At 38.2% G+C, this 27,142-nt stretch overlaps 3 protein-coding genes across 3 annotated transcripts in view; all 3 read right to left on the minus strand.

Moving 5' to 3' along the window:
* LOC764939 (collagen type IV alpha-3-binding protein) overlaps nucleotides 1-5,434 on the minus strand; it is a 50,491-nt gene extending 45,057 nt beyond the window's left edge. The window contains exons 1-3 of the mRNA XM_030976275.1: nucleotides 5,326-5,434; nucleotides 4,626-4,760; nucleotides 908-1,027 (exon numbers count right to left, since the gene is read on the minus strand). Coding sequence (XP_030832135.1) covers nucleotides 908-1,027; nucleotides 4,626-4,728 — 223 coding nt within the window. The 5' untranslated portion in view covers nucleotides 4,729-4,760; nucleotides 5,326-5,434. The remainder of the gene's footprint in view (nucleotides 1-907; nucleotides 1,028-4,625; nucleotides 4,761-5,325) is intronic.
* LOC593177 (collagen type IV alpha-3-binding protein) lies at nucleotides 5,311-10,965 on the minus strand. The gene is made up of 2 exons (XM_030976421.1): nucleotides 10,461-10,965; nucleotides 5,311-5,538 (listed from the first exon to the last, which is right to left on the minus strand). Exons 1-2 carry the CDS (start codon nucleotides 10,782-10,784, stop codon nucleotides 5,311-5,313), a joined length of 552 nt encoding a protein of 183 aa, XP_030832281.1. The 5' UTR covers nucleotides 10,785-10,965.
* Nucleotides 10,966-16,046: 5,081 nt separating this feature from the next.
* LOC100893882 (protein NLRC5) lies at nucleotides 16,047-27,132 on the minus strand. Its single transcript, XM_011668005.2, has 7 exons — nucleotides 27,065-27,132; nucleotides 25,652-25,769; nucleotides 23,226-23,509; nucleotides 19,126-22,447; nucleotides 18,637-18,736; nucleotides 18,128-18,212; nucleotides 16,047-16,597 (listed from the first exon to the last, which is right to left on the minus strand). Exons 2-7 carry the CDS (start codon nucleotides 25,702-25,704, stop codon nucleotides 16,479-16,481), a joined length of 3,963 nt encoding a protein of 1,320 aa, XP_011666307.2. The 5' UTR covers nucleotides 25,705-25,769; nucleotides 27,065-27,132; the 3' UTR covers nucleotides 16,047-16,478.
* Nucleotides 27,133-27,142: the final 10 nt, after the last annotated feature.

The raw sequence follows: 27,142 nt of genomic DNA on the forward strand, positions 1-27,142 counted from the left end.
AATCCTTACATGCAGTGCTTTAATATCAAGGCTTGAGCTTAAAACACCACTGAAACGGATGAAAGGCTATGCCACTGCCCCCTCCCCCCCCCCCCCCCACTTTAGCCCTCCTACTGTTTACATACAGCCATTAGCCCCATCAAGTTTAGAAGTGTAAACAAGCAGATCCTACACACATGTAACCATGATCTAAGCTTTTGGTCTTTGGGAACATCATGAAATTCAGATTTATTATTATTAGTATTTGAATGGAAGATGTACCGGTAAGAACATTTTGGATTTTTGACTCTGCAGGCCTATGCCAGGAGCCAAATTGATTTATCAGATCCTCCTAGCAGTGTTGAAGACCAATCTAGCCTTGAAGCCACTTTTCAGTGCCCTTGGCCTTGGACCAAGTCATGTGGACCTACAGAAGAGGCCTGTCCTCATCAGCTCGAGGCTGCCAAATAGCCCGCTATTTCTGATTCGGGAAATTAGCCTCAAGTTTCAAATAACGTCTTTATCAGCTGGAAACTTGAGTTTGAACGAGTTTGAAACTCGAAACTCAAGTTCAAGAAATTAGCTCGAGATATTTTGCTCGCGCGTAGTGCAAGTCTTCGGCTGGTTAAGACGGACCAGACTAACAGCGGGCTATTTTGCAAACTAGGCCAAGATATCTTGGGAAGATTTCCAGAGCAAATAGCCTCTTCACCTGCCAGCCAAATAGCCCTCTATTTCGTGATCGGGCTAATTTCCAGAATCAGAAACAGCGGGCTATTTGGCAAACTGGAGCTGATGAAAACAGGCCTCCTGCAATATTTTTCAGCCACCTCGTGACTTGGCCTTGTGACTTGGCACTGCCAGCCTCAAACCACATAACTGCCTACAACATCCTGAAAGATAATCAGAAAGTCCAGGATCCTCTTACCTTTATCCTTAGGAGTAGTTGGTCCATTCTCAGTGTGTACTGGTGGATAATGATGATGATGATGATTCGCTCGAGGGGTCACAGGGTCATTCTCATCATCATCACCAGAATAATCTCCATCTATACAAGAAAATCAAGCAATCAGGTCAAATATTCATTTTAAAATCATCAACAAAATTAGCCTCAGGCAATTGATTTATCAGATCCTACTAGCAGTGTTGAAGACAGATTTAGCCATTTCAATGGCCTTGGACTCAGCTAATTTAATAACATCTACCGGTAATAAAAATTACTACATGTGTACCGGTATGTCATTTTAGAGATGGATGAGATGTACATAACAAAATATAATATTTGCTTAAAGTGTGAAAGTATTCTATACAACACATTTTTAATTTTTTTAACAATACTACTACTTCTTCTACTACTAATACTATCAATAATACTACTACTAATGATAATTATAATAATAAATAATTTTGATTACCCAGGGAAGCCTCATCAGCTTCAATGCTATTCTTTCTGAGGGTCATGTGGTTATCATTACCCAGAGATTGCCAGGTACCCATTTAAATCTGGGTGGAAAGTGCCAAATGTGTATTAATGTTTTGTCAAAGGACATGAGTGCACGGCTGAGATTCGAACCCTCAACCTTTTGGATTGAGAGTCAAGTAAATGAACCACTATACCAGGACACCTCCACAACACACTACCAGTAGTATTGAAAAGGTTAAAGCGACTCACTCTCTAAGGAAACAAGGAAGTTTACAGGACACTGACAGTATCACTTGACAAGGATAACATTTATGGATAATACTCAATACTTACAGTAGTCCCTATTCCATCCTTACATACATTGACATGGTGTATGTAATGTAGTCTGTTGAGTTAAAATCTGGCCCAGAAGTTGTCTTTAATGTTATTTTTGTTAATAACTTTTTTGTGCGCAGTTGGGTTGGCAATTTGGCATACAGGTAAAATAGCGACAGCATTAGGGTTTTTTGCGGCGGTTTATTGCGCCATAGCTGAACTAACCTTCAGTACAATAGGTACTGTAATCTGAAATCCTCTTAACTCTCACTAACGAGTTTTGATATATGACTTCATGTCTTATACAATATAACATAATTCATTGTATTTTACGGATGTGGGCATAACTTTGCTAGAAATTCATACAGTATGTATGTGTAACATGTAGCAGATCATCGTCTTAATGTCAATGTCAAGGTCATGTTACTTTCCAGGAATTGCTTCCAGACCCAGGGGCCCAAACCGAACCCCCTAACCATCTTCTGGGATGAAACTCATGGTTGTCGAAATGTGATTTTATATCCTGTCCCAGTTAGAAGTCAGAGATCTCCACTGTATTTGTGTAGTGATTTGATAAGTTTGCTTACTTCTCCTTGGTAAGGCATGGTTCTAGAAGAATATTGGGGGCGTTGGAATGAGCCCCAAAGCCCCACCCCACCCCCCCCCCCCCCTCTTGATCCCACACTAACCCTTGTCCACTTTAATGCAGGGGGGGGGGGGGTAGATAATATTCACATCTTGCATACATGTACCTCTAACACTCCACCAGGTGAAACAAATTCAAATGCACCGAGTACATCCTCATATTCTTCAACTCTTTAACTGGTGTACAATAGTGTCAAAGGGCGTAAGAAATTAAGAGTGAAATCAATTAAGTTAACTAATTCACAAAATGTCTTCTTCTTTTTTAAAATTCTTAAGCAGTCTAACCAGATGTAGTTAAAGACACTTCCATTATGAACATTCCATCAGAATTCTGTATGTGAAACCTGTCTATAAAGACCACCCAAGGGAAACAAGAAAAGTGGTCTTCAAAGGCAGGTGGTCTTTATATATATTATATATATATACATGTATATATATACAAGTTTCTTTAGTACATGTTTCAATGAGAAACCATTTTCAAGGGTAACAAAAAATGTGGTCTTTCTATACAGGTGGTCGCTAAAGCAGGTTTGACTGTATTTTAATAGGTATATATATTGGAGTGTTACATGTACCGGTAGGTTCAAAGTGTTTGCAGCTGTTATTTATATCAGATCAAATACAAATTTAAAAAACTTACTCTGACTTGCCAGATATCACATGCACATTATTTCAACTTTGTCAAAAATTCTCAAAAAGTCCCCTGTATTGAGGATACACCCCCTTGCCTCTGATAGGAAAACCACCCATTGAAAACTTGATACACCCTATACCTATTCAGGCAGCATATAATAGAATCAATCCTTGAAAATACCCCTGCAAAGATTACTGAATATATCACTATTGTTGTGTCCTGAAATCAACGGAGAATCGTTTGAATCAAATCCTACGCCACTTCATATACTGTACAAAGATTGTTTCTTCAGCCTACTTTCCATTTCATCTTTATATACAAAGAATGCTGAAATGCTGAAATAAACCATTGCCTGCTTGAGGCATGAGGCCCGGCCGCCCCTGCACTATTAAGTCTATGACATTCATCTGCTTATCCCTTTCAGGTTAGGATAAACTGTATTTAGGGGAAAATGGATCGCATAAACTTCTTTAAATTGGCAACAATAAGATTTTTCTGTTATTGCTACATTGAGTAATAAAATGTAATGTCTCTAGAACACTATACATGGGTGAGAACATTGTTGAAAGTAAAAAAATTACTATTTTTTTGAAGTTGAAAAAAACATTGCTTTTTAATCTTTTGATGTGTTGCCAATTTAAGGACTTTAATGATTATTTTAACAAAAACCTGGTATCAAACACAATATAGTCATGAAACTAAAATGGATATAGTGTGTGTGTGGAAATCTGTGTCCTTTCTACTCATGCATCTGGCATATTTTTTAGGGCTCTGAATCATTCTTGAGCCAAACCACAAGGTGTGGACTGATTGTCGCGAAAAGGGTTAACGTAGATTAAAGACAGAGAGATGGAAGCAGGTGGTAGTCTTTCAGATGGGAGAGATGGATAGATAGATAGACTGATCATGTAGAGTCCCTCTAATAAATGAGAATGTGTCAAATGCAATCAGACACGGTGTGAAACTGGGGTGATTTGTCTCGCATTGATGTAGAGCCTGGGTACCAGGATCAGACAGGAGGTACCCCCTCCCCCTTTCCTCCCCTTTCAATAAAACTATGATGAACTAGGTGTGGAGGGGGGGGGGGGGCTACTGTTGATTACTGCAGTCCTCATCTACAACAAACGTTATGTACACACTGCACAATGTGTAATATTCATAGATTTGCATTTGTTTAAGGGAAGGAGGCTACCTCCATTTGGCAGGATTAAATGCATTGTGAATGACCTAAGATATTACACAAACGACAACAGACAGCAAAACAAAAAAATTGAACAAAGCATACAAAGAAAAACAAATTTAAAGTAACATTCCTTCTTCAAAATTTGAATTTGCAGTCAATATGGGGAAACCTGATGTTGTTGTGCACCTTCAAATCCTGACCAATAGATCAAGAGGAGACACCAGATGGTCAAAGTGATTTAATAGCCTTTTCACTCCCAGGCACAAGTGACAACCTAAATGTATAATATACAACTAATAAAAATAGGTACTTACAGCGTACAACAGGAGATAGTTATGGAATTAAGGAAAAGAAATAACCTTCTGAATGATATTCATATTCAGTAAAATTAAAAATTAAAAGATAAAAAAAATAAAAAAAAATAAAAAATAAGAAGATATACTCACATGCTTCCTCTAGCAGATTTCTTGGGATGGCTTCTGCACAGGTGTCAAAGAAGTTCTGCATGGTATCAATCTGACGGCACAGGATGTCTCGGAACGTCTCCATCTCAGCTAACTTCTCTGTTACCCTCTCCCCTTCTAGAACAATACAGAATGGGCAATATGATTTCTCTCCCGTTCTGGATTCATAAATATAACTTGACTCATGTTTTATAGAGAGGAGAATACATTGAATCCTTGCAAAGAATGAAGTGGTACAGTAATGAATTGAAAGCAGTGGCAAAGTTCTGTGTTTCAATGTGTTTCAAAGGATTAAGGAATAGAATGGTGATAAAACTTTTGGCGACCTAGAATTTACTCCTACATGTATGATAATCACTCCTAGCAGGTTGCAATCGGAATTAGGTTACATGTTGGGTCCATTGTTAAATTTAGGAATTCAGTTAAGGCAAGAAATTGATGCAGAACAATTGCTGCAGGTGTAATCAGGTTTTCATTGCCATGGTAACCTAAGAAAAGTGAAATTCACAAAAAGTTCAATGTCATCAGACAATGGCAGGAATGCGTAGTGCAAATCTGCAAAAAGCAAAAATTGACCAACCCCAATAAACCTTGGATTACCCTCAAGTTATCCTCCTTGGGGGACAATTTTAATTTATTTGACAAGTGCCTATAGAGGGTAAGATTTTTATGTTTGACTGACCTTGAACGATGAGGATGATGTAAGACTAGCCCCTGAGTGTAGAGAGACCATAGAACCATGTCTCTGTAGACTGGTGCTCTCAGCTTCAGCCATAGCCTTCTGAGACTCTAGACACTCGATCCATCTCTGACGAGAGTCTCTGGACTTCACTCGAAGGTACCATACACTGTCGTTGATGCTCACATCGAATCTCAGATGATCAAACTCATGGACCTGATCACAGAAAAGAAGGAAAGGGATTGTTATCACAGCTAGGTACTCTATACACTCGATCCATCTCTGACGGGAGTCTCTGGACTTCACTCTATGGAGGAGGCGCGATAGCTCAGTCGGTAGAGCAGTGGTCTCGTAATCCAAATTCGAAACCAAATCGATGCGCAAGTGTCCTTTGGAAAGGCATTAATCCTCATTACCAGGTCCCTCAGAGAGGACCTAAAGCGGACGGCCGTCTGGTTGCTTACTAACAAGCATTTATGCTTTCTTAGCAGTCAGGTAAAATAACCACTACCACTACTATTGTAAGGTACCACCCTGTCACTTATGCTCTCATCAAACTTCAGATGATCAAACACATGAACCTGATAAAACAGATTAATAGATAGGATTTTCTTTTTATCACTGCTCATTTGCTCAATGTTAAAGCAGGTACATTCCCCTTTCCCCAGTCCCCCCCCCCCTCTCATCCCAACATCAATACCCCATGCCTGAGTTGAAATGACTAAAGTCAGAGACTCGATTCCAGTCAAGACTCAAGACTTTTAGTTGGTAATTTTGTAAGCTCTGACTTGACTTTACTCTATAATGATTTGATTTGATTTGATTTGATTTGATTTATTGGTTTCTGCATCTTTTTTTCTTTTTTTTCATCATACATTTTCATGAACATAATATGGTTTGATACAATATTTTAAGTGTATATAATTTTATACAGATAATAAACGAGATTAAACAAATATATTAAATGCATAATTAACATACATTAGATGCAGGAGGCTACAGAAATAAGCAGAGTAGCTTGACGTGCCCGCAGCCCTCAACTTAGATACAACAATAAAACATATAAATAAAAAAGAGTGTGACTTGCAGAGAAGAACAGGAAAGGAGAGAGAAGGAGCATTGGTAATTATACAATAAATCTCATACATCTGCTGATTGAATGCAGGTTCATTCATGAATGGATAAACGATGCTAGGTCATGGACGATTACACATCATTGTTGAATATACAGTCAATGTACACACGAACATGAATACAGTAAAATTACACACGACAGGATCAGAGATACAGGTAAGACTCCATCCTCTGTTTTTAAAACTGTAACCTGAACTTGATCAAGGCCGCAGACTTGTATGGACTCAGTTACAAGAGAAACACTGGCAGACTACCAGTAAATATTACAAAAAGTGTCATAATAACTTAGTTTGTAATGACAAGATATTCATTACAAATATTCTGGGTTACATGTATTTAACGTTTCACAGAACACATTGTACAAGTATACCATGCACTAGAAAGTTATTTTGTTTGGAGACTTTGCCATTTCATCTTGTTTGTGTAGATTCAACATAACATCTCTCTTGTACAGCTGTATTGTGTTTTGAGAATCAACTTCCTATATTATTATCATACTACATGCACATATTTGAGATGAAACAGTAGTTTGAAATTGAGCATGTTACTACTACAACTTACCCAGAGAAAACTCTGGCATAAACCCATTGACAATGTATTTTCATTTAAGGAAAATCCATCTTCTTGTATGCACTATACCTGAATTGATTCTTGACAATTGATTTGTTGGTGATATTTGATTTGAGATCTAATGTCTCTTAAGATACATGTAGCAAGCAAATAGCAACTATACTATAGTTCAGTCCAGGTATTTGGTCATTGTTTCTCCCATTTGTATATGCACCATTTTCCTATGTCCATTTTTAATGCCAAACCTTACACATACGGTTTACACGTCCTACCTGAGACACTTGGTAGAACTTTGGGAATTACTACATGTAAATAGCATTTGGACATTGACTTGGTTTAGAAAAATTAAGAACCCAGGATTTCAAGATTTCAAGATTATAAGATAGTCTTCAAGACCACTGCTCTACCACTGTACCATCAAAGTGACCTACAGGCTACAGAAAAGTTTTTTCATAGCTGCAATTGTTTTGACTGGCAAATACAAAAATACATAGCAAAATGAAAGAGAAAACCAACCAAGTTCATTTCAAGCCAATTTATTATCTACTTATCTACATGTAGACCTCACAAATTTAGTTTAGTAGCCAACAGCTGAAAATAATACTGGTGAGTTAATTCCCTTGATGGTTTCATAAATGAAAGTAATCCAAAGTGAAACTCATAGGGCCTCCACGGAAAACAGTATTTAACTACTGATGGAGTCATGCTACAAAAAAATGACTACCGGTAATAAAAAAAGTCTATCAGTAGTAGTAAAAAATCCAGAGCTTTCTTTTTCATTTGTTGGTTCACTTTAAGAAAAAAGGAAAAACTTGATTGAAGACACAGCTAACTATACATGTATGAACATGTATAAGTGAGTGGTCATTTGACAAAAACAAGTCAATCTCTATTTGGACAAAAATTACAACCAACAACATCAATATCACATAATTTCCAAGTCTTTTTTATGCCAAATAAAATTTAAGCACAAAATATAGAGCGTAGCAGGTTCTTGAATAGCGCTTTTCTCTGTCAGACTTGACACTCCTAGAACTCCACAAGTGTTCCCCCGACTTATTACACAGCTGCCATTATGGCACACTAGCATTTTAAGGATTTTATCCTGTGGTTCGCAGAATCACAGACCAGTAACCTACATGTACATGTACATGTATCCATCGAGTCAACGTAATATACAATGTACTGTACTAATAAATGATTGCAAAACTTACTTTACGATGATCTGATAGTGATTAGTTAATATACAAATAACGCACGTCCCAGAGTGCAATAGCGGTGAATGCAGTACGCGCGAGGTTTCTTTAGATTGGTGCCGCTCTGTGCAATGAGCCGCTTGCGGCGAGTTGGCAGTGCGAACCATCTGAAGAAACCGAGCGAACACTGCATTTACGTTTCGCACAACAGGGTCAAGTGCGTTATTTGTTTTATAAAATAGCGACACAAACAGCAACAAACAAAAGTTTAGATCTTAAGTGTACCAGAGTTCGATCTAGATCTAGAGTTATGTTGGTTCTAGAAATAAAATGAGGGTCTAAGAGTAAGACCTTGCAGGCTTACCAAAAATTCCACGGGATTCGTTGTTTGATTAAAATAAAATGCATAGGGTGTCTAGAGACGAGTCTACATCAGACAGCTGAAATTCCTGGCTTCATTATAAAATCCAAAAGTCAAAACGGGTCTAAATTCAAGGCAAAAGTAAAACAAAAATTTGCTTTCTAATAATACCCCGCTCTAGCTCTAGCTAGAGAGCTAAGCTACGCGTACGCTGCGCTGGGGATCATGGTGGATCTTGGAGCGTACAATATTAGCTACGCGTAGCCTATAGCCTACAATGCACTCGAGGGAGCGTACTAGTACTACGCGTACGCGCGCGCACTGGATCTCCATGGTCACGCGTACGCGCCGTGCAATATAACTTTTTACTGCGCTTTTTTCTGCACTCATTTCTGCAAAATCGTGCTTGCATCAAAAATTTGTCAATGTCATGTGACGCGTATTGACCAATCACGATGCTTAAAATACTAGAGCCATTTTATAATGTACTTTATAATGTATTAGGCGCACAAATGGAATTTGCTGAATTTAGCAAAACTTATTCTGATCTCCTTTTTACACTACCGTAATCGCTATTTAATATTGTATGGTGGTGTGACTTTAATTCACCCGTGGCCTAATTTAAGATCGCTATCTCAAAAAATCGGATAGATTTCGAAAATCTGATACAACTAATGGAAAGAGAAACCTAAAATTACTTACTGTACAGGGTGTAGAGGCAATTTTATTTGGAATTGGGTGTGGAAAATGATTATGAAAATATTGTCAAAACTCTAAACATCAATTATGCTGTTTTTTGCGTCCGTTCTGGACAAAATCTAATATGAAGCTTAAAGAGAGTGTGTCATGACGAGACTACAGGTATGTGTTTTTCCCGTGGCCCTACCCGGGGCCAATCGGGTATAATATGACTACAGACGACCACACCTTTAGCATTCACGTGCGTGCAACATATGCGAAACCGAAGCGTGAGGAGAACTTTGGTCTGTTTCGCCAACACTATAGCGTGCACTGACCGAGTTTAGCGTGCGCTGACCCAGTTAATCAAGTCCCATTTGTTTACGTGCAGTTGTCCAAAAGAAGACGTAGACGGCGTTAACCAGCATTTGCCATGATACACTCCCTTTAATATCAAGTGAAGATGTCATCAAAAATGTAAGTAAAAAGTGATACCAACTAATTGGGTAATATTTTGCCTTGCAAATTATGAAATTATCTCACATTTGATGGATCGTTTTTTTAAAAATAAATCAGCTGTAAACTCCTGTGCGCGAAATACGGTTTGTTTTTTTCTTGACTTTTTTTAAAATGGCCATCCAAAATCGAATTTTGAGATTGCGCCATCTCCGGAATTCTTGGAACGATAAATTTCTTGAAACTAGACTAGATCTACATGTAGTCTAGACCTAAGAATTAATTTGTAGTAAAAAACTTTGTCTTCCATTTGGTAATAATTGAACTAAAATACTTTAATGAAATATGAGAAATCTCAGATCTCTCTCTCTGTTGTTGTCCCTACGCTTTTCGGAGATCAGCGAGTATATCGCATTAAATCTCCTAGTCCTAATAATTTCAAAATCTCAGCGCACTTTTGTCACCCCCTCAGTCATAGTCTACATCAAGTAATAAATTTGCACTAGCGAACTCCGATAGCAGTTTTCACTTTGCAAGGTACGTCAGGTGCGGGGAAAGATGCGGATTAGTCTACCCCCAAAATTTTAGGATTTGTTTACATCCCACAGGGCCAGGATATGGGTGCCAATTAAGGCTAGGAGATATCGATATCATATTTAATATTATCACATAGATCTAGGTCCTTTGCCTTTGCAGTTACATTAAGGCTTAGTCTGAGACTCGACTTAGAGAGCCATACTTGCCTCAATAACGGCTCTTGCCAAACTCATCGATCCTCTGCATCCCGATTGCATCTCGTGTCTCGACTTAAAGTATGACAATGTTCCATTCTTCAGCACAACCCATCTATCCTGCCAGCCATGAATGTAATTTGTCCATTTACTCATCGTTTCTTCGAGTTCATCTTCCCTCTCTGTCTCCTCTGCATTATCATCAAACTCATCATCATCCTCCCCTTCATCGTCGACCAAATCTTCACTCAACAGACTCTCGTTGCTTGCCCCGTCCGTCATCTTGTGCTGCTGTTCGCTGGATTCTCCGTGATAATACCTTTCCTTATCGTGCATTTCCAATGAATTTCCCGAGGATATAATGTTTCTACAATATCATATTGGCGCCATCATATTCAGAAACCTTGTATTCAAATTAATATATAAAGCGAGAGTTACAGGACCACAAAATTAACCTTACAGATAGAAGATCGTCAGACTGTTTACGTTCGTTCAATGTAGTCATGTGCAAATTACACGCCCGCAAGTGCTATTTGTTTCTCAGCGTCCTGCGGGACACACCCCACCTATGTACGTACGTTCGAGTCAGTTAAAAAACTAACGATGACAACAATATTTAGATTGGGCTCCAAAATAACCTTGCTATAACGGAAGCCGAAGCTAATATTGAAATTTGATTGATATTATTATCCTTATATTTGTTAATAATAATATTATTATTATTATCAGTATTGTTGTTGTTGTTATTATTATCATTATTATTATTATTATTTTTAGAGTATATCATTATCATTATATTATTATTATTATATTATTATTATTATTATTATTATCATCAATACGTCAGCTTGATCTATGCTGGTTTTTATTAGCATACTATATTAAAGGGCAAGCTACAACCCGTAGCCTATAGGCCTCAAGGACTTTTCGTAATAGTGTACCAAGCAGAGCTACTTTCTTTGTGGTAACCCGTAACCCCAATCTTCTTCAGATATTTAGGAATGATTGCTTGCATGTGATCATGCCTAATGTACCAACTCTGTGTAGGTCTTCATACTTTTCAATATTTTCCTTCTCTTACTCAGCTGTCCTAGGATCACCAGACACAGCTCAACATCAATTATGATGCATTGGCTCTCTTTTCTGTCCACCACTACTATTGGTGCCCAGGCCTGGATCTCTCGATATGTCTGGATATAAAAATCCCAGAGCAATTCCATGTTATTATAATTTTAATTATTTGTATTACTATTATTATTACAAATGTATTATCATTATTATCATCATTGTTGTAGAAATAATAAGAACTTAGAAATGCCATGGAAATAAAAAAAGACAAAACAATACAAGACCTCTCAAAACGATCTCTCACCAAACCGGGGTGGGTCTCGTGTGTCTGAAATATAGTATGACAAGTTGCTCAATTTACTGTTTGAAATCATCTGTCCGGAACCCAACCTCTCCGACGAACAACGGACAGTCGCCATAAAACTGCTCTACCACCTACAACAACCAGGGGCGTGGCTCGGGGGGGGGGGGGGTGGCACAGTGCACCCCTCCCACTTTTTCAAGTACCCCAAAAGTGCCCCTTCTCCTTTCCATCTCTGATACGTGCTCCTCTTATTTTGACACGTGCCACTGTTCCTTCGACAAGTTCCCAGTTTCCTTTGCAATAAGTGTCCATTTTTTATTTTCCTAAGTGCCCTTTTTAATCTCTAGTAAGTGCCCCTTTTCAGGTACGAGAAGCGCCCCTTTTTTACTTTTGATAACCCCTCCTTTCATCTCTGATAATTGCCCTATCCAAATCTGAGAGGTACCCTTTTTGCTTTGACAAGTGCCCCTTTTCCTTTGTAAGAAGTGCCCCTTCCCCTTTTAATAACTACCCCTTTTTTAACTCGGATAAGCGCACCTTAAAAATTTCGCATGTGCCCCTTTCCTTTCTAATAAGTGCCCCTTTTCCTAATGATAAGTGCGCCCATTTAAAAAAGAGCCCCTTCCCCTTCTCATAAATGCCCCTTGTTACCTATGAAAATAGTTCATTTTCATTCTTATAAGTGCCCCTTTTCATCTCGTGTAAATGACCCTATTCAATTCTGAGAGATTATCGTTTTACTTTGATAAGTGCCCCTCCCCTCCTGATAAGTGCTCTTTTCATCTCCAATAAATGCTCCTTTTATTTCGACACGTCCCCCTTTTCCTTCCTAATAAATGCTCTTTTTTATTCTTATAATTGCCCCTTTCCTTTTTCATAATATTATCCCTTTTCATCTCTGATAAGTGCCCCGTTTACTTTAACATGTGCCTCTTTTTCTTTTTAATATAAGCCACTTCCCCCTTCCCATTAAAATCTGACCGTGCCCCTTTTCTTTCAACAAATGCACATTTTCCTTTAATAGTGCCCCTTTTTAATTCTCATAAGTGCCTCTTTTCATATATGGTCAGTGCCACTTTTTAGATGCAATAAGTGCCCCTTTTTACCTCTCCTCTGATAATTACCCTTTTAACAATGATACGTGCCCCTTTTCCTTTCTAATAAGGAATCTATTCCTTTTTCATAAATACATTTTTTCACTTTTAATAAATGCTCCGTCACTCCACCGCCTCTGACAACAACAACAACAACTATACTACTACTACTACTACTACTACTACTACTACTACTACTACTACTACTACTACTACTACTACTACTACTACTACTACTTCTAATGCTGCTACTACTACACTATACAACTACAAAAACAACAACAACTAGGTTCACTTATCAAGAAGATGAATTTACTCTTTTTTTTTAAGCGGGGGGTCCACTAGACGATTTGTGAAGTAGGCCAACAATACAAGTAAAACAAAATTATCAAAACACCATGCAAACAAGATTGTTTTGTTAAATAATAATTTGTATGTATCGTAATGGAGCTCAATATCTCTATATTCAAAATCTAGACGTCGCCATCTAACGTTAAAGATGGCGGAATATGCGCGCCATAGAAAATCGCGTCGGATGTATAGCATGGACCATTAGTAACGGTTTTACTTTTGTCCATATATATAGGATCACCAAAAAAAAAACGTTTATGCAGAGGCCCCCCTCCGGTAGGTGGGATGATCCAACGGGGCACATTCCTCCCCCCCCCCCAGATTTTGTTAAATACAGTAAAGAGCCCATTTTTACTAAGGAAAGTGTGCCCCTATGTTTCTTCATTCATGATTATTATAGGTCTTCCTTTCCCCTTGAACAGCACCTTTTCCTTGAGCACCCCCTATGTACGGATGCCCCTTTTCACCTCTGATAAATTCCCCTTTTCCTTAGACAAGTGGCCCATTTCCGTTTTAACAAGTGTCCCTATTCGAATATGATATAAGTGACCCATATTTTAACAAGTGCACTCATCTGTTGCCCTTTCCCCTTCTTAGTGTCCATTTTTTGCTTTCTAATGAGTTCCAATTTCCCTGATGATAAGTGCCCCTTTTCATGTCTAATAAGTACCCCTTTTACGTTGAAAATTATATTTTTCATTGTGCCTTTTCCCTTTTTATAAGTGCCCATTTTCACCTCTTATGAGTGCCTCTTTTCAATTATTGTTTTATATGATAAGTTTCCGTTCCTACTTTTGATAATTATCAGTTTTCCATTAAAAAAAAAAATCCCCCTTAAAGTGCCCTTATTTAACCTATGCTTCCCATCGTCGCTTACAAAATGTACCCGTCAAAATGAGACTACTGCCCATTATTAAGTAACGGTTCAAGAGGTGGGCTCGGGGGCTCACGACCCCCTCCCCACTTTTTCTTGATTATATATGAATTTAAGCGAGTCACATATAGAAAATGAATGCACGAAAACCTTCAGCCCACAATCCCCCGAATAAATATATACTTACGACAGTCTGAATGACCTCGCATTTATCTGGAGATCCGACGACGTATTTGCATTCTAAAAAAAGTATTGATACAAATATTCGTGTGCTATTTTTTAAAAGTTTTTATTGATCAAAACCAAAGAGTAATCACGGTGAGCAATATATAAACATCATAATTATTTAAGGTAGGTGGCAAAATAGAAATTAATATAATATAAACAAACGCAATGGAAATGGTATAAGAACATGTCTTTCAATAATTATTGTTTAAACATGATCTAAACGTCAGTTAAAGTGTATCCTCCACTTTCAAAAGTGAGTAGTAAGTCTTTTTGAATTCTTAGCTATTCTATATTCTAAATATTTGTTGGGTTTAATGAGTGTCTTAAACCATTCAAATTTGGGGGAGATCACTCTGAAGCCGCAATTAAAACTATAATATTTAAACAGCAAAAAGTCAAACGTTAAAAAAAATTTCAAATGGGCAGATAGTAGTATTCCTGTTCTCTTTTAATTTGATTTGATTTGATTTGATTTATTTATTTCTGTTTGATTTTCTTTTTCTTTTGCATTTTTACAAATATATAACAAACAAATATTGCAAATTTACACATGACAAAAGAATATATGTAGAATAAGGTAAGGCTGGGTGTAACTAATCGAGAACATCAAACAGGAGGGTTGACAAAATAAGCAAAGCTTGATAGTATGACTACCCTCAAAGGATACATAATAATACAAATATGGAAGAACAAAATATTGGTAAAAAGGGGGAAAAGACAGAAAAAAGAAGAGAAAAGAAAGAGGGGATGCACATCAATATTCACAGACTTATGTGGTAGTTGGATTTCAAATTGATATATAAAGATTTTAAATAAGAAAAGAAATACAAATTTGAATACTGAGTGGCCAACTTGGGATACAATAGAATGAGAAGACTCTCAAGGTTCGGACAGTAAGAATGTGAAAGTAAGATCAGCCAGCTGGTTTTAAACCTGGGCCTGCGAGTCAGAGCCTTGAAATGTTTGTATAGAAGACAGTGTTTATTCAGTATCCCAAGTAGGCCACTCTTTATTCATACGTGTATTCATACCAGGTCATGGAAGGTTATAATCAACGTTTCAATAAATGGAAGCAAAAAAAAGTAAACAGTACAGAAAATTATCGAGTTTTGTAACGATGGGTAAACGAGGAGAATTTATTTTGTTGATGGATTTAAGATAATGAGCAATAAGAAACTTTTTCACTTTTTCATGTGCTAGTTAATGGTTTGCATATAGGCCTATACTTTTTAAGTGTTTGATGAGAACCTACATAGATAATAATGTTTTCTTTGCAATGATAATACAATGATTGAATAGAACATGCTGTTTGTCTTGTATCCCAAATAATATCTCCTCGTCTTTCAATTAAAACAAATTCTTTATTAAATCTAGTATGCCACCATCTAAGCAATTCGTTCAAGTAATCTCGTGTATAAAAACATTGTACAAACAAGTTCAGTCTCTACTTAACGACTAAAAGCATAGGCCTACGTGCTCTATATTTACATATACTAAAACAGTAATAATATATCCGAATAAGTGATAAAACACACAACAAATGGCAAATGAGCTAAGGATGTACATACATAGAAGATTAATACAATCATAATACAAGTCAGGACATTTGAGTAAGGCCTACATGCTCTAAAATATATACATAACAGTATAAAATTCATCATAAAACATCACATTAAAAGAATTTACAATAAAAATTGTTTTTGCATTCCTGAAAAATATAACAAATCGCAAAATTGCAAAAGTGTACATGGAAGATAAACTTAACAAAAAGGAGCAAAAGCAGTCCCTCACCCCTCAGTTTCCTTGGCTCCTTGATGTTGTACAAGGCTCGGCCAGAATGAGCTACTGTAGTATGGACGATTTCAGTCAATTAAAGCCCCACTGCACTATTTATAACTACTTGCGCCCTCTATATAGCAAATAATGCCTAATCGGTGGTCTCCCATGGCCCCCTTTCTTATTATTGAGAGCTGATCTGATGAAATAACCACCTGTGAGTGACCATGCAGGGAGGTCGAACCCCCTGGCCAAAGTAGTGCAGACGGGCTTTAAAGCAAGACCACTTCACGTCATTATGAACTATGAAATGCACATAGCAAAGAACTGCTGGTTTATTGCTCTGGTATACTGGTATTGATGTCGTCTTTGACGTCGTCCTTGATGACGTCATCGTGGTCACCGAAGATGGCGTCGATATCGGGACATCCAATGGACTGCCAGTACATGACGTCTAAAAGGAACAGGTAAAAATCAATGAAAAAATTAATTAATCGATGGAGTTGTTAATGATTGCAAGGTATGGATACAATATCCGCTGTTTTAATTATGTCTCTTAAAAATTAAAACTCAAGAAAGAACAGAAATCTCCTTTACCCCCCCCCCCCCTTCAGTTACTATTTATGTGAATTTACATAAATAAAAGCACAGAACAGCAAGATATCAAAATAATAATTTTAAAGATAAAGTTGAGTTCTGGTCATGCGATTGTAAAAGAAACAGTGTGGAATTATCAAAATGATAAGAAATTTGGCTCAGTCTTGGTAAAAGTAACAAGCACTGTACACAGAAAAATGTGTATAGGACTACACGAACATATTAAGAATATGAAGGCATTTGAAGAGCCCTGCTTTTCAGGGAACATTTTTTCTCTGATGTTCTTCCACACTTGCATAATAATAATAATATTCGGCTTATATAGAGCGCTTAATTTAATTTAATTTAATTTAATTTTGGAATTGTGTATTAGTCTTGATCTAAGGACGAACGAACATGTATAACAATGAAAACGGTCTCAAATTATTGTTTTCACCTCTTCCCAGAACTTAATATTCTCTTTAAGAGAGAGAAAAATAGAAATGAAACATTAAATTTGATGTCGCATTATGTGCATTTATATGTCTCAACAACAAAGAAGAGAGAGAGAGAGGGAGAGGGAGAGAGAGAGAGAGGGGGAGAGAGAGAGAGGAAAGAGAGGAAAGAGAGAGAGAGAGAGAGAGAGAAAACCCAACCCAAACATAACATAACATAACATGAGCCTAAAGAGGGCGACATGCAAATGTCTTGTTGATCTCGATGAATTATCCGGTAAGTGTTTGAAACTTCTAATTGTGGCTAGATATTATATGGAGCTGATTCGAATTTAAAAGAAATACAAAATATACATCCTGAGGTCAGGCGCGTACGCAGGAATTTTTCGAAGAGTTTTTTTTTAAATTTGAAAATAGCGCCGAAAATTTCGCAACGAATCAGCCAGCCGCTAAAAAAAAGGGGCGGGTGGAGCACATTTTTTAAAATTTTGTATTGGTCCAGGGTTTGACGAAATTTTTTATGTGTAGATTATTTTAGGGTGGTGATTAGAAATTACGGAGCTGACTTTGAGGGGAAAAGGGATTTATGTACACAACAACTAAGAATGATATCAGAGTATATTGACGGCAGATATACACAGACTATAAACACAATAATAACAGGTTATGAAAAGGAAACATTTAAAACAATTAAAACAGGACAACATATTTGACTTACACTGAGAACCTACTCTTTTAGTTTCAGTGAGAGCCGATGTGAACAGAAAATAGCACGACATCAGTCTTCAGTCTTCCTCTCCTTGGTGTTGAAGTTCTCCTTCTACTTCTTCTACTTCAGATCTTCTTTTTCTTTCCTTTTCTTTGCAAAGTTTATGGACTTACCGCTCTTTAAATGACACAGTTGTGGTTTTAAAAGATTATTTAAAGTTAACAGCAGAAGAAAAAAATCATACCTTTAGCATTTGTTTGAAGAGAAACTCCGCAAAGATTCATGCCCACCTTTGGTCCGGCTCCTCCATGAAACTCTCCATACCTCATCTTGTAATGAGAGAGAGAGAGAAAGAGAGGGGAGGGGAGAGGGAGAGGGAGAGAGAGAGAGAGAGAGACAGACAGACAGAGAGGAGTGGTAAGGGTGTAGGATACAGTCGTGGTTAGAAGTGAAATGTGAGGAGCATTTGAAAAATAGTTTTGTTATACATACGATCCAACCTTCAATTTTAATTACATTGCAAAACCGTCACATAAAGTCTGATGACAACATGATCTTATAGGTTAGTGGCGTGGCAGAACATACTTCACTGGCAACAAAAAACAAAAATCACACACACAAAAGAGAAACGATGGGGCACAAGGTAAATAAGGAGATCCCTCTCAACCACATTTTTTGTTTAACTTAGGACACCGATGCCTCCTCCCCTTGGTACCCCTTATGCTACACCAATGCTTTTAAAATGTAACTCACCTTTGTATCAGGTGGAACCAACGTAACATAGCCAGCGTCTCTGCCCGTGTCTACTGCAGTGTACACCTCCCAATCACATGGTAAGTGAGGACCTGTTAACCTGGCAAACACAATCGGAATGAAATTAAGATTCTTCAGTCATTAAAAAGAATGTTCAATGATCAGGAGTAACATGTCCATTTCCCAAGAAGAACATTCGGTAGATTTTAATTAGGCGAAGATTTTCATTGTGTCCTACGGACCTTGAACATAAAATGGAATATCCATTAAACTTCCCCTCCGCTTCCGGCGCCTTTATTTATCAACATATCTAATCTCATTCCATAGGATGGTTTTATTTCTAGATGTAAAATGTTCTTGGACGCCATATTATAGTCCATTTCAGAGATGCATGCAGCACTTCATAATGGCTAGAAACATGTACTGGATTGTGTTTAAATGCAAATTAAATTTCAGGAATACACCTCTGTAACGAGAAGCTATACATACCTCAACGAAAGCTGTCCAGGTGAACCGAATGCCGAAGAAGCTGTCCCAAGGGCCTTCAGTGCGGTCTCTTTGGTGAGCTGCAACAAGGAAAGGTCAACGGTTGACAGTTGATCGTGGATCACACAAGCATCGGCAAAGGGACACATGGCTTCAAACCCGACGGGTTCAGTCTGATCCCTCATCTGGTATGGGTGTATCCCAAGGAAAATCAGCTTGGTCCAGACAGGCAGGGCCAGGGCTAGCGTGTGAAGCAACGTGTCGTGTAACGAATTGATATGGAAGACGAGGTGTTCAAGAGATGGGAGGCTGGCGATCGCTTCGACCATCTTGCCAACATTCTCCTTGATACCAGCGTCCATACCTACGACAAGAAGCCGAAGATTGTTTCTTTCGCGGAGGGACTCGCTCAAGTCCCCAATGATGTCATCGTTGACAGAGAACGGTACTTGACATGACACTAGGTTTGGCAAACTGTTGAAGAAAGGGCGAAGACCTCTGGCGCATTGCAGGAAGAATCCATGAAGCTGGAGGTGGCGAACATTCGGCATGTTTGGACATCCTCCTAGATTTAGTGTCCGGAATGGCAGATTGACAAGAGAGAGCGATGTTAAACTCTGAAATGATGAAAGGAAGGAGAGGGTGGTACGTTCTGAATTCTGAAGGCTATTCGTAATCACGAAGTGATTCGGTAAGGTATTCGTGAAGTCCATGGAAGAACAATTCACTTCCAGTTCAGTCACCACATGTTTTACAAGCACCTCGGTAGAAATCTGTCTGGTGCACTGTCGGAAAGGTTCACAGGAGGTCATTTTCAAAGACTTGACATTCGGAAAATACAGCAGGATTTGCATAAGGTCTTCCTCATTCTTGCAGGTATTTCTTAGGGTGGCACATTCAACGGAGTCATTAATTGCTGACATTGGGACGCCCGCAGTCGTCCTGACAGGTCCATAGGATACACCAGTATCGAGTCTGAGTTCCTTCAGTGATGGCGCATGTGATGCAATAAAGGTCATCAGATCATTGGAGGAGAGCGGATTAGCGACATGTTTTAGGGTTAAGCCTAAACATCCCAACTGTGTCATCTTCTTTACTTTGTCTTGTAGTTCTAGATGAACTTCTTTGTCGCCAACGCTCACGTTGAATTCTTCGAGGTTTGGACAAGTGTGGGAAATCTTGTTGAACAAGGCGCTCATAGACTGATCCCCGCATGTTAAGCTGGTGATGGTTAGTCGTTTCAGGAATACGAGGGATCTATTCTGCCTTTCCATCTGTGACCAGATTCCAACCAATGCCTTGTCAATTGTCAGGTCTTCAACATTCGGGAATCGATCACATGTAAATGCTAGATATTCAGCAAGTGAATCCATGGAATGGCTTTGTAGTGTCAAATTTCGAATGGTTGGATAGACACATGATTCTGGTGCTTTGTCCAGCTTGCTGATGTTGGTTGATCCTTTGACTGACACGGACAATCTACACAGATGGTTGAACGATTGCAGACATTCCAAGAATCGCAGATATGATTCTTCTTTGAGATTTGATACATCAAGCTTAAGTCCAGTAAGAGAAGTTGCGTTCTTGTAGGACATGAAGTCAAAGAAGATGTGAAGGTCTTTCTCTTTAGAGATGGAAAGGTCACAATCCTCCATCGGCAAAGACTTCCCGGAGGACAACATATACTTGTATGCCACAGAAATGTGCGGTTCATGTTGATACGGTGATACGAACACGTCCAAGCTACTAGACTTTAAGAACCTCCTCAGATTGGTATTCAGTTGACCATCACTCTTACTCTCCAAGTTGCAAAGAAAAGCAATCTCCAATGCGTTGTTATTAGTGTCCCACAAGTATACCCACTTTTCTTGTAGAGCAGCCAAATGATCAAGAATCAAACGAGCAGAATGTGTTCCCTCCCCACAGCCAAAAAGGAGAACATTCTTATACTCGAGCAGTTGCGTGCGGCTACATATTTTCCGAAGATAATTACTGAATGTTGTTCCATTTGTTTTGGCTAGGTGTGCTAAGTAAATACCTGCACAGTACTCCTGGCTAAGTTTGTGAAAGAACGATACGGCATGAGATGATGTGACAGTTCTCTGTCTGACTTTGTTCTTCAGTTGGATTTGCCTGCGATGCTTGGAAAGAATACCAACCTTGCAAGCCATTTCTTCTACATCTTGACTATACGACTTTTCCTCTCCTTCTCCTTCGGCGAATATGAAATCCGATGAATCAAACAACAATTTCTTGTCAGGACTGAAAAGACCGTCAAGACCTACTCTCCCTAGATGTAGGAGTAATTTGGTTAATGCCTCTTCACTCTCCTCGTGGGATCGTGCATAGTTTGATTTCGTACTGTACTGGCCCCATAGATAACTCGTGAAATACCTGAAGAGATCACTTAAGGTATTAAACTCATCAAGATCATCAACAGTGGTTTGGACTTCATTGGTCAACTCGCAAAGCATCGCTGTAAATAACGGTATTCCTGACAGAAACCCAGATACCACGGGATGCTCACAAATATACTTCAACACGTGCTCTTCCTTATCATCCTGCCCCTTGAAAAAGAACTTGACATACTTGTCTATTTCTTCCTTCTGAAACCCTTCTATTTCAATCCTGGTGTAAGTACGAATAAAGCCTTTAAAGTCCACTACTCGCCATGGTCTGGTCGTAACAAGGATCTGAGTTTCGCGTAGCTCTTCGTTCCGCAGGACACGGCCAATGTAACCAGAAGCTTTCTTATCGTTAATGCTCAGCTTGGCTTCGTCGTATCCTTCTAGGACCACCTTTGTAGCTTCAGGATTCGTCTTAATGTAGTGATCAATCTGCCTAGCTGTGATTGTACTGTCCGATGCCAGGAGACATTCTCGGACAGCAGTCCCGATAGTCCATTCGGGTTTCCACTCCCTGAAAGGGATGGCGATGAACAATGGGATGTCTTTCAACGGTGAGGAATCGGCTTGTGTTGCCCAGTCGTAGGCCAGTTTAGCAATCAGAGTCGTCTTGCCCATTCCTGCTTCACCCTCTAAGAGCAATCTCATTGGTTGCCTGCTTTCGGACTGACTATTACCAGCCAAAGAGAATATGCCATCATGAGAGTCCTGGAGGGGCCGAAGTGTCTTTGGTCCGTTCACTATGATGCTGGAATCCTGAAGGACAAGGGACAGCCGGACGTAGAACTTCTGGAGGTCAATGTACGATTCATCATCCCAAGGAATGAACTTGATCTTGCACATGTCCGACAGGTAGAACTGGATCAGTTCCTTTCTCAGCTGCTCGATATCCAAGTCAAGTGAGTGCGACGGGACTACTCCTGTTGAAATGGAATTAGCACTATTAAAACATTTAGAAAATAGGCCTACAGATGCAGGGCAAACGTCCCAACTCCCGCCCCCCCCCCCACAGTGTTATCTAGGGTACGCATATGCGTGTTCCCGGCGACCCCCCCCCCCCCCACCCTTTCAGCAAAAATCCGGTGTGTAAAGTCAATACGGGTCGACCTTTTTCTTTTGTTATACGAGCCTTTTTCAGCACCCCCCCCCCCCCCCTTTCAGCAAAAGTCCGGTGTGTAAAGTCAATACGGGTAGACCTTTTTCTTTTGTTACGAGCTGGAGAGTTTGGGAACACGCATGGTATCCCTCTGTCCACGGAGTGGGGGGAGGGGGGGGGTCCCAACTAAGCTTGTCACCAAAAGATAGGATGTAGTAGTACTGAGTTTACGGAAATTCTCCTCACAAGGTTTCAACAATGTCTTTAATGACGATTTCAATCCAGCTTTCAATTCAGTAACATTATCGACAAATTTGGTCCAACAGCCCCCCCCCCCTTCCTTTACTTGGCTACACCAAGAATCTAAAAGAGATAAAAAAAAGTGTCTAAAAACTGGATAAAGTTGACATTCCATTGGTTTACTTTCTTGTTTCCCGATGTTACCAATTTAAACTTGTTAATGCTATATCCAAAATGTACATCATAATAACTATTTTGATGTGTAGTTATTGCCTTCCTTTAGAAATGCTTTCTTGCCGATGTCCTATCATCAAATCGATTATATTATTGATAAATAACATCGATTTAGTATAATATCTCACCATCAATTATGGATTCTGCTACTTCTTTCAACCGTGTATCAAGCAGGGCTTGTACCAGAACCTCTCGCTGCTCCTCCCCGCCTGAATTGATCTGTTTCCATTGATGCAGCATGTCGTATATCGCCCTCTGTGGTGACTCATGTTTATTGTCGTCACGAAAGCATTGAAGCTGCACACCTGTGAATCCAAGACGCAGGCCCAACTCTTCCCAGTGGTGTCGGGGGATCTTCTGCGAGATCACATGGAGCTCCAGATCTGAGAAAGTGCCTGGTGAAGTCCCATCGCTGAAAGGGGAGAAACGAGGAAATTAAAAATAGTTTTAAAAAATACTGATAGGCCTATCTTATTCAAATTCATGTACATTGTACTGTAGGAAATTTACTTATAGTTCTACAATTACATGTATTACAACTTTAAATGTATTTGTTTGTTTCATTTGTCTTAAAATTGAGATTCGGAGGTAATTACATTTTTTTAGTAGAGAACTCGAAAATGTGTGTAGGCCTACTTATTTATTGAATATAGGAGAAAGTGTTGCCTGTTATGCATTAGAAATTTAAGCTTAGCTTTTGGACTTATACAAGTAAAAAAATCCGAAGCGTATCCAGGCAAAATAATTATAGTTACTACCTGCAAAAGTACTACACACCTCAAAAATAACAAAATTGCAATTAAAGGAATTACTCCTTGCATGAAATGAAGCTAATCACTCCTTCTACCTTGCAACGAATAACCGATTAGGGATAGTAATAAGACCGTTGGTGATTCAACCAATATACATTGTTGCCAATAAAGTTGAAATTATAATATTTTAAACTCTTTTCATGAAGTAGTTGTGAGAATATGATTTAATTGCACAGATAAAGTTTATATCTGCTCAGAACTTTACTGATCATTATGAATAAAGAGTAAAAGAGATTGATCGATACAATTCTTAGACTAATCTTTGTCTATCAACAATAAATCATTATACTGCAACAATTATTTTCATGAAAAGAGGAAAGAAAAATTTAAACGTTACAGTCAACAGTGTATTGCATCTGATAAATCATAAATATCTCTAAGACATCTGACAATTACTGTGTACATTAATCCGGCATCCAAATCCAGATTATTGGCCTAACCTTGTTTTAGAGTTTATAGTTTTTTGTCAATGGATTATGATTGCCTAAACCTTCCATTTCAAAATGGCCACCAAAGTACAAGATTTATCTCTTAATATGCACACTAAATATATAATAAGGATTTTCTACCATTTTGGGCAACCAAATGTCTGCATCGCTTTAGGACCATCACTAAAAAAAATGTTTCTTGATGCTGCATGACTAAAGATGACAAGCTAATTTGCATATTTTGGAATAGCGCCCTCTATGAAAATATGTATTTACACAAAAATATGTGTGCCAGCTAAATGCCAATTTCTTATTTCTACCAACTTCTACGTCACATACATACTACACTGTTGGTCATAATGGTGGAATATTTATTTTTACCCCAATTTATTGAATGATTTTGACAATGATTTATTCCTAATACTAGATCTAAATAATTACATTCTCAGATTTTATTGAATGGCGGTTGGGGAGAGTTTGTTTTGCTTGACTGCTAAAGCATGTGTGTGCTACTATGCTTATCAACTAGGGGACCTACGTCCTTAAGACATAACTGACAGTAATGGGGATTAATGCCTCATAAAAGGGCACTAATATAGCACATCGACACGGTTTTGATCCTGGGGGCTCACAGTAAAGAGGCCATTGCTTAGCCTATGAATCATGACTGTAAGCAGCGGGCGCTAGGGTACTCGACGCCCCCACAAAAAAAAAAGAAAAAAAAGAAAATGCAACAATTTTTCAATAATTCATTGCATTTCATTGCGAACTCCAACATGAAAAAAATCTTCTACGTGGGCATGCTTTGAACCATAATGCGTGGCCCTACAGAGGAATTGTTCCTGTTGGGGACTGGGGGAACATGCAATGTTTTTTGTGGGGGCGTCGACGTACCCTAGCATTGGCTTAGCAATGGCCTCGTTATTGTAAACCCCCAGGATCTAAACCGTGTCGATGTGCTATATTGGCATAGTACACATGCTTTAGCAGTCACGCAAAACAAACACTCCCCAATTGTCATTCAATAAAATCTGAGAATGTAATTATCTAGATCTATTAGGAATAAATCATTGTCAAAATCATTCAATAAATTGGGGTAAAAATAATTATTCCACCATTATGACCAACAGTGTATAATGCTATTATGCTTTGTATCTAACAATTACAAATGTGCTGCATTTATCTTCCATATTTTTTGGTAATGTATAACCATGTCAAGAAACAAAAAGGCCTATACAACTTCATTTTTATCATTAGTACGGTGAAACTATTATACCCCATATTGACGCATTGCTACATAATTGCTAGTCTTACCATGATGGCGGGGAGACGTCAGAACTCGTTTCGTCTGGTTTATGCGTTGCCATTTTTATTGATCCATTTACTTCAGCAAAATGTAATGTTCCTATTCCTCATTTCCTCATTCCTTGCTCTGTAAATACATAATAATATGATTAGAATATAGATTGATAATTGATTTATTGATTTCTATATCATCTTTCCAGACAAAAATAATCAGACAGGCATTAATGTGGTATTTACATTTGATTCATTTATATTTTGGTACATTTTTTTACAATTGATAATAATATATAACCGCTAAGTGCTAAAAATGTCGTACGACATCTTCTCCTGCGACTTTATTGCTCCGCGATAATTTCCTACACTGACCGAATTCTTAACTTCAACACTAAACCTAACCCTAGCCCTTACCCGAAAGCTAACCTAAAACCCATTTGCAATCGTAGCCCTAACCCTATATACTTTTGACGATTTTAAAGTAAACCGGTAACGGTGTAACATTGTTGAAGGTTGATTAAAAAAAAACTGCGTAACTTTTGTATGAAATGTTAATTATTATTTTCCTTCTTTTGTACTTACCTTTAAAATGCAAAAAATCCTGAGAAAAAAACTCAAACCACAAAGACATTATGGCTTCATTTTAAGGCGTAAATGTCTATAACCCCCTCTAACAATAAATTCCTCCTACCAATTTTTGAATTTTCCCAATCGTTTTTTTATGAAAATAAGACATAAAAAATAGGCTTTTAAAAATCTGTCAAAATTATTTGGAATGGTATGTAATGGGCCAATTCATTGCTTTGTGATGATTTGCATCCACCTAAAATTTAAATAAATTATAATGAGATATTTGGGAGAATTTAGGAATCGATCAGATCAGTTTTTCCCAATTGTTATCATTAATAATGTACTTCTTTCACTCAAACTTTCAGATTATCTTTAATTGTACATCTATCTTTGAATTTACTACCTTAGCACCATTTTCTCTCATCTGAACAATGTTACCAAGTCCCTTTAAAGCCAGGAGCTATTGCCCACCGAGCAAAATTGTATAATGTTGGAGCACCACGAAAAGTCATTCTAACTTTAAGGGTGTAAACTGAAAACAAAATGTAGTGTTAGAGTACTTTTTAATCTCAACAGACGAATGAATAGTAAACCATATCGTTAGAGTTACGCCTCATGAGCATTTTGCTACATTTCTTTAAAATAAAACTGAAAAGCACACAACGAAGAACATCACCCATGCATGCAAGGCGAGGCATTAGGAATAACCGAAGCAAACTGTCAATGAATACCAAATGCCATTCTACAAGAGCATAAATATTTTTAAAATCATCTATATAGTAAGCAGTTTGAATTGTATATAAATCGATAAAGCATAATATTCATAAAGTTGCAGTCAGTGCTAACATTTGGTCTTACCTTAGACGGTCCAGTTGACAATAATCATATAGTCATTATACGACACTATCACTGCTCACAAAGTAATGTTTATTGCCG

The sequence above is a fragment of the Strongylocentrotus purpuratus genome, unplaced genomic scaffold (genome assembly GCF_000002235.5).
Source record: "Strongylocentrotus purpuratus isolate Spur 01 unplaced genomic scaffold, Spur_5.0 spur5_scaffold_9, whole genome shotgun sequence".
Lineage (NCBI taxonomy): Eukaryota > Metazoa > Echinodermata > Echinoidea > Camarodonta > Strongylocentrotidae > Strongylocentrotus > Strongylocentrotus purpuratus.